The 12,644-nt window shown below is 33.6% G+C and overlaps 1 protein-coding gene across 8 annotated transcripts in view; it reads left to right on the plus strand.

Moving 5' to 3' along the window:
• Nucleotides 1–1,694: 1,694 nt before the first annotated feature.
• The window catches only part of LOC128176217 (leucine-rich repeat serine/threonine-protein kinase 1-like), a 30,864-nt gene continuing 19,914 nt past the window's right edge, over nt 1,695–12,644 (plus strand). For 3 of the 8 annotated variants that reach the window (XM_052842374.1, XM_052842373.1, XM_052842375.1), the window contains exons 1-3: nt 1,695–1,998; nt 10,368–10,620; nt 11,916–12,123. In XM_052842374.1, the coding sequence (XP_052698334.1) occupies nt 10,390–10,620; nt 11,916–12,123 (439 nt within the window). In that variant the 5' untranslated portion in view covers nt 1,695–1,998; nt 10,368–10,389. The remainder of the gene's footprint in view (nt 1,999–10,367; nt 10,621–11,915; nt 12,124–12,644) is intronic. The other 5 variants (XM_052842377.1, XM_052842379.1, XM_052842378.1 and 2 more) reach the window with 3 other exon arrangements.

Below are 12,644 nucleotides of genomic sequence, written 5' to 3' on the forward strand. Positions count from 1 at the left end.
GTCGACATAATTATCTGACAAGTGGTGGCAGATCTATGCCACCATACTTTTACATAGTAATAACGCGAATTCTAAGGCGAGCCGTACGCGCATAATTTTCGCGTATGTAACAATTTTTAATGTTACCCGTTGCTAAGTGCGTTGCTAACGGTGAGGGTAATAGAGGGGATTATGAACTGCGTCTAAACCAATCAGATTTCAGTATTTAATATGAAAGTATAACAAATAATTATGTTGCATCTTGCATCTATGATGTCAGATATGGGCGTAAATAAGTGAGTCTACCCATATAAAAACATGTTCTCTAAAAAGATTTGTAACTTGCATGTCAACATAATTATCTTGCATGTAGACATAATTATCTTGCATGATGACATAATCTTTTTGTATGTTGACATAATTTATCATGCATGTAGGGGGCAGAAATATGCCACCATAAACTTGCATGTCAGCATCACTATCTTGCATGCATACTAGAACATAACTATCTTGCATGATCACATAAGTCAGTCGCATTTTGACAGAATTTATCTTGCGTGTAGGGGGGCAGAAATATGCTAGGTACCGTATTGCATGTTAACATAATTAACTTGCATGTTTACATAAATAACTCGCATGTCTACATAATTTACTCGCATGTTGACATAAATAAGTCGCATGTTGACGTGAACATGCAAGTTATTTATGTTATAATGCAAGAAATTTATGTCATGTTATGGTGTGCTAATGCACTTGTATACATACGTAAAAAAAACATGCATGTCCCTTATATACATGTATAATTGCATCTTGATGATACAATACACAAACAGTTATGATTTCCTTCTTATTTCAATTTTTTTAACCTGCACAACCTTATTATGATCTAATGTACTTTTTAAAACAATATTTAATTGCCCAACTTATGGTGACATATTTCTGCCCCCTACATGCAAGATAAAGTATGTCAACATGCAAGAAAATTATGTTAACATGCAAGATAATTATGTCGACATGCAAGATAATTATGTTGACATGCAAATTACAAATCCTTTTAGAGAAATTGATTTTTATATGGGTAAAATGACTACTCTGACATCATAGATGCAAGATGCAACATAATTATGACAACATGCAACTTATTTATGTTAACATGCGAGTTTATAATGGTAACATGCAAGATATTTATGTCAACATGCGAGATAATCATGTTTACATGCAAGTTATTTATAACCACATGCGAGATAACTTGCATGTAAACATAATTAACTCGCATGCTAACATAAATAAGTTGCATGTCAACATAATTAATTCGCATGTCAACATAATTATATTGCATGTTAACAAAATTAACTCGCATGTTGACATAAATAAGTTGCATGTTGTCATAATTATGTTGCATCTTGCATCTATGATGTCAGAGTAGTCATTTTACCCTTATAAAAATCAATTTCTCTAAAAGGATTTGTAACTTGCATGTCAACATAATTATCTTGCATGTCGACATAATTATCTTGCATGTTAACATAATTTTCTTGCATGTTGACATCTTGCATGTAGGGCGCAGAAATATGTCACCATAAGTTAGGCAATTAAATATTGTTTAAAAAAGTACATTAGATCATAATAAGGTTGTGCAGGTAAAAAAATTGAAATAAGAAGGAAATCATAACTGTTTGTGTATTGTATCATCAAGATGCAATTATACATGTATATAAGGGACATGCATGTTTGTTTACGTATGTATACAAGTGCATTAGCACACCACCTGCATCTCGATTCATCTGTGGTGCAGCGATATACAGTATACTGTAAGTAGGATATCATTTGTAGATAATCAAGTCAAAATGTCAAAATTTCCAGACCAATTAAAACGCGACGATAATGAAAATTGGAATATAACCTGAACTATAGCATCAATACCGCATTTAAATCACACAGGCTTTTGTACTTCCTTGTCAAAATTCTTAAGTGCATCGGCGGACGTTTTACACGACGAGTCAACATGGCCGATGAGGGGTAAGTTTCATTTTGTCTACCTTCCTTTTTTTGTTTTTTTTTAATGGAGGTTTATATGTTTTCTTCTCTGCTACATTTTAATGTATTATATACGGTAATCGGACTGATAGAGAACAACGCATTTTGGAGTGTTATTTTCCGCTACATATACATTTTACCCCCAAGCCACATTTATGTGTCAAATTTCAAAAGCCCCAATCCTCCGGCCCTCCGGGGATTAGGATATTGCAGAGAGAGAGAGAGAGAGAGAGAGAGAGAGAGAGAGAGATGCAAACGTGACAAATGTAATATTTATGCGTGTGTCTGTGTGTGTGGGTGGGTGTGTGTGTACACGTGTTGTTTTGGGTTGTTTTTTTTTTTGTTTTTTTTTTTTTTGGGGGGGGGGGGGGGGGGGTACGTGTTAGTTGGTATGATAGCAAGAGACCACAAATTACAATGACGTTTTTGAGTTTTTCTTGACAACCAATCAATCAGCAAGAGGATGTTGTTTTTAAGAGGTTGGAGGAGGGGGTGTGGCAGTTTCATTGTCGTAACTTTTCTAGGTACATTGACTTTAGTCAGCAAATTCCAGAGGGATGGATAAACAACAGATCCCAAATTTCTTCTTTAGATAAAAATTTGTGTTGTATGTATATGGTTTCTACAATAATCTGACCAAGAATTTTTTTCTGCATCACTTTATGATCAGCATTGATAAATTAAAACATGCAGTATATATGTCAGAAGTTTGTTTCCATTATTAAGAATATATTTTTATTTTTCTGTCTATAAAAGAAATTTGGGCTTTTTCCAGATATGGATATCAAATTATCTTCAGTGAAGTATGTTTATTTATTTGTTGAGATAATCATAAAAAAATAAGCAGACAAGTAGTAGGAAAGAGTTTATAGATCCTTATTGCCAGCTTTAACCCCTTGTTTACAAGTAAATCAAGATCGACCTTTTACATTTGGCCCACCTAAGCGGATTCATATGATATCTCATCTATACCTGAAAGTTACAGAATTGGCCGAGGTTTACCGAATGGATCTTTTGTACACCAGTTTTCTTATCTTTTGATTTAAGGCAGATTTAAAAAAAATGTACGGTATAAAAATTAACCACAAACTCCTCACTATTGAAAGTAAAAGATGCATGCTTTTGAGGAATGGATCATTCCCAATGGTTTGTTTCATCTTGATTTTAGACAGAATTTACTTTACTGTTACTGGTAGTAATGTTTTTTAACCGACCATAATTAAATACAATTTAAAAAATATTCCATGCATTTTAAAAACATACTTATTTTATATATTGATTCAGTGAATCGATTGGTACTATACATAGCTGTAATACTGTTCTAGGACTATACACTCAAGTTCTTTATTTTGGGAGATATCTCAAGAGTAGAATCTTGTAATCCTTATATCATACCCAGGTTGTGCAGCTGTTTAAGTAAAGAAACACTTATGTCTATATGAGAGTTTTAAAATGATAAAAGTCAGTTTCTATAAAAGATATATAATTCTCGATTTCCTTACTATTGATCTTATGAAATATGAAAAGTGGGGGGGGGGGGGGGGGGAGGGTTATGCATATTTAAAATACAATTTCAAGTGTGTCTGCTCGAAGATAACCTAGAAAACTGAGTGGCATACAAAAAAAAATTCTGACATATAGAAAATATGTAAAAAAAAACAGTGGTTGTGCATGGCCTCCAATTTATTGAGAATGCTGATATTGGAGGAGTCGCCGAAGCTTAATTTTTAACTGTGTTACTGTATTATTATTTTATGGTGTTGCAGTGTAGGTGCATGGTTGTAAACCATGGGAACTTGATGGCTCGATCAATGGTTAAACAGATTTCAGGATTCAATATACCACACAATACCATCCAATTGGTGCTTTGTGTTTTGGGTGTATCTTAATTACTTTCCATTGATTTATTATACATGCAGAGATATCTTAGTGATGAAAATTTGACTGAGAAGATAGATCAAGATTTACATCAATTAAGTACTTGCAATTGAAAATGGGGATTGATCTAACGTACAATCAACCATGTCTTCACAATGTGTCACTAATTTGTGATGAAGTATCTTACACAAGAGGTTTTAAGTGTGGTTATAAATTTATCTCTTACAGAAAATATTTACTTACTTTTTCCAACTGAAATTCATTTCTTTTGTAATCATGCAAACAAGAAGATATGTATTGATTTTACTGATGATTTTGTTTGAGTTAGTATTTCACTTAGGGTTCAATTGTATCTTCTTTTTTTCAAGGCCTTGCTTACAGTCTTTAAATATGTTTCAAATTCCAAATTGCTGTAGAGACAGAATTTTTATCAACAACAGATGTATGTGACTCCATGATTTCATGTGCATCATGAGTCTGTCACGTCACTGGGATATGTTTTAGTGTTAAAATGTTGCTGTGAAATAATAACATGACAATTTCAATATCATTAAAGAGTAAACTGTTGAAACCTATACTTCACATCATGCGCAGATCTTGGGGGAGGGGGGTTAGGGGTTCAGACCCCCCCCCCCTTGCAAAATTCAAATCTCTTTAAATTCAATTATAAAATTACCACAAATATGCCTCTGATTCCCCAGAATCTTTGGTTATGGGCTCTTAGTACCAACTGAGCTATCTGACGCCAGTATTTTTACTAGTCTGGTGGTCGATAAGGGTAATCATTTTTTGTTTAAATGTTAAATTGTTGCAAACATTTGAAGTGTAAAGGACTAGCTGTTATGAACTCAGTCAACAATGTGTCGTGAGTAATTGCTATATAGTACCCTTGGGTATATAGGCACATGCTAAATTCTGTCTGGAATGGTTATAGTATTTGGATATAATAGTCATACACATGTGTATAATTGACAAATAAAGTGTTTATTTTTTGTAAACATTGCATGCATGCAATTCAGAAAAATCAACCACAACAAATCATTTCCTTCTCCAATAATCCTAGGGAAGAGCTAGTGAACACAATTGTTATAAGTGGCATGAATATCCATTTTGCGACTTAAGTGATTTTACTAAACAAAGATGAAAACTGATCAGTTTTCAGGAAGTTATCCCACACAGAGAGGGAAAAGACTTAGACTTAGATCATTGAGCAACGGGAAATTGTTGAAGCAATTACCAATTATTTATATATATAAACAAATGGATTGGAAATACCAATGAATATGGGGAGATGTTCAATAAACTTGGACACGCAATAATCACTTTATTATTTATATTCATTTATAAATGTTTGATTTGGCTATATAAATCTGGTATGGACCTGCAATTAAAACACTTATATACAGGATGTACGTCTATTCCAACAAAATGGCCATATATAGACTTGAAATAACTATATATATAGTAAATATTTTTGAATATTCTTAATAACTCAAATCAAAGTTGAAAACAAAGCTATAAAGTTGTGTTAATTGTGTGAGGATATTTTAATTAGTTTTTTTTTTCCAAAGTTCTGTTGGAGAAAATACGTACTGTAGTCAGCTTGCATGTGAATATTTATTTGAAAATTGTTTCTCCTAAATTTTGACTGATCATGATTTATTACCTCTCCATGTTTACACATTTCAATTATAGTAAAGTGATATATGTTGACATCATTTTCTCACTCGCTGAGTGTATGTATCTATAGTTTTCAATTTAGTGAATTTGGAAGAATTGACTGTTTCTTCTCTACCAAGTATTATTCCCTCTATTTCTTACGAAAACTTATACCGGGTAGTTAATTCATAGCTCTATAGAAACAGACACGGCTGAAATCTACACGCCTCGTTTATCAATTAGTCGAAATCTAAGCGGCTGAAACTGAGAAGAAATTGACAGGTCTGAAAATGACACCCCCTGTTTTTCGGTTGGTCTAAACCTACAGCGAACTACAAAATATCACGGACTGCACGAAATAGTCGTGATGATGTCTGACTCAAAGTCTCACAGGAGACGATTTGGCTGTTTCTTTTAGCTAACGTACTTACACACATGTACATTAACAGTAATTTAGTGAATTTAACTTACTTTTCATAATCAATTTATTATTTAGAAAGATGTTAATATAAACAATAAAATGCTTTCTTTGATGATTCATACGGGTTATAAAAGAAGCGATCATTGCAGAAAAAATTTACATAACCTGCAGGTTATGTATTTTTTCTGCAATGTCACTACCTTCGCATCCCTAATGAATCACCAAAGAAAGCATTTTATTGTTTAAAAACTGTCATCTGAATCAGATCAAGTTAGTAATTTTACTAATGTATATGGATAATTAAAGGAAGTTCTTAGAGAGATGAAATACACACAGTATACAAGGGGTATTCCTTTCTGGACTATGAAGGTATAAGCTATCATTGGGAAAAACATATGATTTATTCTAAGATTTTCAATGCTCTCTTTATCTTAAAAAGATCTTACCTCTGGAACTATCCAAAAAAAGCATTGATTTTTATTGTCTTATAGATATTGTATTTTTAAATCATTGATTTAATCTATGGATAATGACAACAAGGCTCTTGTGAAAGTTGCGAATTTGTTGCAAGCGAATAGAAGTTGGCCGGTTTACAGTAAGTTAGCACTGCATTTATTATTTGAAACCTGTACTTGTTTCAACACAATATAGGAACCCGATTAGTAAAAGCTAGTACATATGCAGCCTACTATCACTATGATTGATAGATGATACTTAAGAATATGACATACTTATCTTATTTGGAAGGGAAACATGTATTGTTTGAATTCAGACAAGGTTAGAAATTTAACTCCAAAGGACTGTTCAAGTACCGTTAACCAAAAGTATTCTAAATACCTTATCTGACCTTGTTTGCACTTGATAAAAGCTGGTGTTTATGATATTTCAGTATAAATTAAGGCCTGGTGATCCTGCCTTGCTGACCAGGAATATATCAAATCGAAACAAGACATATAGATATATTAACTTGATAATTATAAGCTTAGATGCAAAGGAAGACCATGTGCATGCAGCTTGAACTTATAAGGTGTTGTATCTATCATTTTTATTTAACTTCTTTTCTGAACAATAATTTAATCATTTGGTAATCATTTTACTCCCTCCAAGAAAGTGATCTATAACAGAACAAATTGATATTACCCTCTTATTAACAGCAAGCAAGATTGCCTGAGTATTTGCATTGCAGCTGGAATCTAATTAAGGTGCAAGGTAGATTTCAGCTAGTGTGGTACTTGAAAACAGACCAGCTAGTATATATTTGATTGTGTCAAAGTGATGTTAATTATATAGATTAGTAAATATGAAACACATATGTAATTTATAGTGGAAAATGTGATGGAAAATGTAATAGAGCCAGACCGACAGTCTTTAAATCAAAATTCAGATCAATGTATGACAAGTATTTATTTTTATCTTTAATATTTTTATATTTACATTTTTCAGTTTATTTGTCTGTGATAACACTATCAATCAAATTTGTAATCATAGTAATCATAGTTCAATTAATTTCATCATTATACTTGCCAACCTCCAACATGGAAAGTAAAAAATCTGGTCATAGTGCGGAACGACATTCACAACATATTTACCATGCATTTCATAGGTATATACAATAGAAATATGTGTTAAAACTTTTGTGTGATACTTTATTGCAAAGAAGCATTTTAAATAACAGTTGCTGATCTTGAATTTTGTAAAGTGATCTGACACAGAAAATGGTAGGTTGTGTTCAGCTGAAAAAAGTGCAAAAAGAGTTTCTGCTACATTAACCTTGCTTTTGAACTCTGTAAACGATGGCATGAAAGTTGTAAGTGACTTGGAAGACTTTTGTGTATTAAAAAGCATTTTATACATGACTTAGTGTTTTTGAATGTTTAGTCAGCTCATTTTGGGCACAAAGTGCGTTACATAGAACAAAAGAAGCCTCATTTTGTACTCGATTACTTTGTTTTACCCATGGGAATTCATTTTCCCAGATATGTTGATAGGTACAAAAATAACGTTTTCTTTTTGTTGGTTTTGATTACGCTGGCCCCGATGAAGACCTTCTCTTATTGGAAGCCATCACACTTAATGATTTAAACCTTCGGTTTGTCAAAACAACTCACGATAACAATTAACACTTACTGTGTCTGTTATAGCCATCGGCATTGTTTACGTAAATCCAAGCTCAGCTTGGGTTCATAACTGGAAGTCAAACACGCAATGTAATTTACGAATCAAATCCAGAAATCGGGAGATTTTTGGGTTTGACTATAATCTGGTGAAAAGCATGACCCCTCGGGTCATATAAAATAATCGGGTGAAGGGTCCAAAAATGTTCATCATTGACGCAAATGAAGTACTGTTGGGGTGCGTGCGAGGTTTATCCGTTGGTGAACCATTATTCTTTGTCATATTTGCTCATCTAGTCTTGATCCTTGCTCTAGGTATTAGAGTATATTTTGCTTTATTGTGTCTATAAATATCTAATGATTTGCAATGGATTATATACATGAGTTGTATTTTACTCAGGTGACTGTTAAGGCCCATAGGCCTTGTGTTACAATTTCTTGTCCTATCTGGAAGCAATTTTGAAAAATATGCATAAAAATCCAAAATTTTGATATATGGGTCATAAATCCACCGTATTCCTCTTAAATCTGTTAGTTCCAAGGGGTGTCCAGGGGGTGGTCATGGTAGCAATTGAAACAGAGAGGAAGCAAAATATAATTGACTTAGCTGGGGATATAATCAGGTGCTCTTCCAACAGAGCTTTTCGATGTGTAACGGGATGGGAGAAATAATGACGGACCAGACCGGGATTCGAACCCGGGCCCCCTGAATCTCTAGTCAGGTGCTCTACCAACTGAGCTATCTGGCACCGGTATTTGAACCGGTCTGACCGTCACATTCCTCCCCCCTTAAATGATCTTCGTCTCCGAAGATCACCCCAGGCTCTTCCCCTGGCAGGAGTTCACCTGTCAGTTCCAGGGGTTAGTCATGGCACCAAATGTAACGGGATGGGAGAAATAATGACGGACCAGACCGGGATTCAAACCCCGGCCCCCTGAATCTCTAGTCAGGTGCTCTACCAACTGAGCTATCTGGCGCCGGTATTCGAACTGGTCTGACCATCACAGATGCAAGTGCATGAAAAAATTCCAACCATTGCCACATAAACCAAACAACTGATAATAAAAAACTAAAATGTCCCAATTATAAAAATGAATTTGTATCTGGATAGAGAAATAGTTGTGTCTTAAGTTGTTCATGATTAAATAGTAATTCAATCATCTATCATTAAAAATGCAAATAATGATAATAATGAAATGATTTTTTCCTCATTACTGAACATGAATTGCACAAATTAAAAATTGTTAAGTCAAACATATTGAAGTATTTTTATTTATATAACTTATATTGTGACAAAGCAAACCAGCAGCATTTGTGCTATGTAATAGTTTACAGTTTTAATTTTTTTTTTTTAAGTCATTTCATTTAAGCATTGAATGCTTAATTTTGGATGTCATCGGTCCTATGACACACTAAGCAGTGCAGACAAATTGAATATCGCGCGTTAGTGCGGTATGATAATTTGTCTGCACCACTTTGTGTGTCATATGACTGACGACATCCAAAATTATAAGCATTCAATACTTATACATGTATTTTCATACTGATGTCTATTTGTATGAAATATTGTGTATTGCCGCTTTAAAGCCATTATTTGCGCTCTTAGTCAGGAATATGAAACATACATGGAACAGCCATATTAATATATTATTTAAATAGTTAGCTTCTGCGACAAAAAATATAGTGCCAGAAACTTTGTGGAGAAAAATCGTTTTTCTTTAGGAGTAGATATATATTAATGATTGTTTTTCAAAAGTACATATCAACTTGGTTATGTAAGGTTGAAACTTTCTTTTAATCTTACAAAAATAAATACTGTATACTCAAAACACGTGAAGACGTTTGTATCAGTGCTCATGGCGCATGAATTAGCAGAGTGTATTCATAGAAAATTGAACATCGCAGATTTCCAATGCAAATATAAGGGGAAATATACATTGAATGTCAACATGTTGTTTTTAAACCTTTGATACATAAATGACCAGCTGATGTAAAGTGAGTTAATGCATGTACTTTTACACAAGTTTTAAGGAATGTGATATGGGACAGAAAAAGGTAGTTGCATGGTATTGATTTTTCATAGACTCATATTATACATGTACATTGTACATATATACTGACACAATGTATTACGGTAGTATAAAACAGCATAAGAGAAGCATTGTGTTGGCCGTGTAATTTCCTTAAGTCCAGCATCATTTTCCAAATATATGATGAAAGAGGAAGGAAACTATAGAGACTCCTCCTTTATAATGAGCTATATTTATCTTCCCTGCAGCTGAAGAGGTAAAACAGATAGTATGGAAGATGACCACAGTCAAGTTATCCAAGAACTGAAGACAGCCATACAATACAATGATTCTGAGGCACTGAGAGACACCTTGTCATGTTACCCCGAGGCAGTAGGAGGCCTAGCCATAGATGGGGTGCCTCTGCTACACTACATCTGTAAACAGCCAGGGTCGTGTGTGGACATCCTCAAAGTGGTGCTGGAAGCCAGGGGGGTAGATGTCAATCAAACTAGTGACGAGGTAGGTGGAGAAATAAAGTCTTGGATTGACCCATTTAACATGGATATGATGGTGTTTTCCGAAGAGAAGAAGAGGGGAATATTGGGGGAAAAACTGTTTAGTAGTGATTGTGTATAAGGATGTTAATGCAGGTTTTTATCTTATCTAAATGTTAGCAATAATCAGGTGGTGAATTGTTGAAAATCCGTATAGGGAAGGAAATTAAAAAATAAACTTAAGCTTTCGTGACCACCTTAATCACCCTTATATATTTCCAGGGACATGCAAAGTTTACTGTCAGATGTTCCAATAAAAAGATTATAATTATTTTTTTTTATTAAAATGAAATCTTGCAAGTTAAACTTATGGGAAGATAAAGATATTTTCATTTGAAATTATTAAAGAAAATCAGATTTGTAGAATAAAATTATATTTGCATGGTCCTAAAGTAGTAAAAATAATTTGAAAATAGTTATTAGTTCAGGAGTGTAAACATAATTAAGGCTGCATCTTGGTGTAAATTGTTCTATATTGCTCCATGTAATAAGAAACTATTTCTCCCGCAACCCTAAACTTTGTTTTCAATTTCAGAAATATTTGTGAATGAACTATATATGATAAGAGTTAAATTTGGCCCCCATAATTCGCCATTTTTTAAGTGTTTCGGGTACAATAAAATGTTAACTAATTTTTTAGAGGAGTTGATATAAAATATATTTTTCATCTATTAATTTGATTTATTTGCACTCACTGGCAGTATATGACGTCAGAAGTGACGTCATTTCTATAATTCAATCAAAATCAGCCAAAAATTGACATTTTTCTTATCTATTTACGAATGGGAAATATAGAGCGCATGCTTGAACAAGGAAAATTTTTTTGTCACTTATCAGTCTTGGCTAGATACATCTCTGATTAAAATATTTTATTTGTTCAAGAATGCGCTCTATGTTTTCGGAAGGAAAAACTGCTTGAAAACAAGCTGTTTTACGCTAAAAATGCAAAAATGGCGGGAAAAGGTTGTCTTTACAATGTCATATTTCTAAATTGTGGGCACTTGAACCAAAATGAATATAATGTAAACACATCACATACATATCTGTACTAAGAAAACAGAGAATGATATTAAAATGATGATGTTCATTTTAGGGGGCCATTTTAGGCCCTTATCATATATAGTCCTTTCCCTAATATTTTTTCTTCATACCAATTTTTTAGCAGATTGACTTTTAAATCATCAGCATATCATTCATCTTCACAATAAAAACAATTTTTATGAAAAATCGGATCTACAGATTTGAATGCATGACTTTCAGGGGACCCCCTTACAAGTGGCCTGTAGATATGGAGCTGATCAGTTGGTGCACGTTCTACTGGATGCGGGGGCATGGCTTGAGACAGACGAGGTCCCTGTATATGACAGTAACTCCCCGTTTTATCTGGCGTCCGCCTACGGTCACTACGGGGTCATAGAGAAGCTGTTTGTGTACCAGCCAAGTATGTGTAATACTTCAGCACCATTGGGTGAGAAAGAACTTAAATTGTTAGCATGCTGATGCCTTATATGGGATTATAATCCTCTAAATTCAATAAAAAGGAGAGAGGAAAAAATGTAAATGGTCTTGCATTTTGCATGTATCTGTATTTCTAAAATGTTCATGTTTCAATAATAACCTGTTTGTCACTGTTAGAGCTTTCAGCATGAATAGAATTGTTTTTTTAGTGCTAATGCACTAAGCATTCAATTAATAATGCATGGTGGACTTTCAAAGAATTAGTACAGTCACATGCTAACATTTTGATTTTATTATCAGTCTCTCACCGTACCTGTTTTATAAACCCAATTAAAACCTAAATCACATTGTGTGCCCTCTCCCAACCTACAGATGGAAAACAATCCAAATCAATTCTTCATTCAGAGTCTGAGTACAAATCATCTTTTTTCTTGAAATGCAGTTTCAAGCAGATGAAAGTTGTTTCAAACAGAAAGTTTAATGTAACTTTGAACTTTATTATTGATAAATGATATTTCTATCTACTGATCC

This window comes from Crassostrea angulata, chromosome 3, assembly GCF_025612915.1.
Source record: "Crassostrea angulata isolate pt1a10 chromosome 3, ASM2561291v2, whole genome shotgun sequence".
Lineage (NCBI taxonomy): Eukaryota > Metazoa > Mollusca > Bivalvia > Ostreida > Ostreidae > Magallana > Magallana angulata.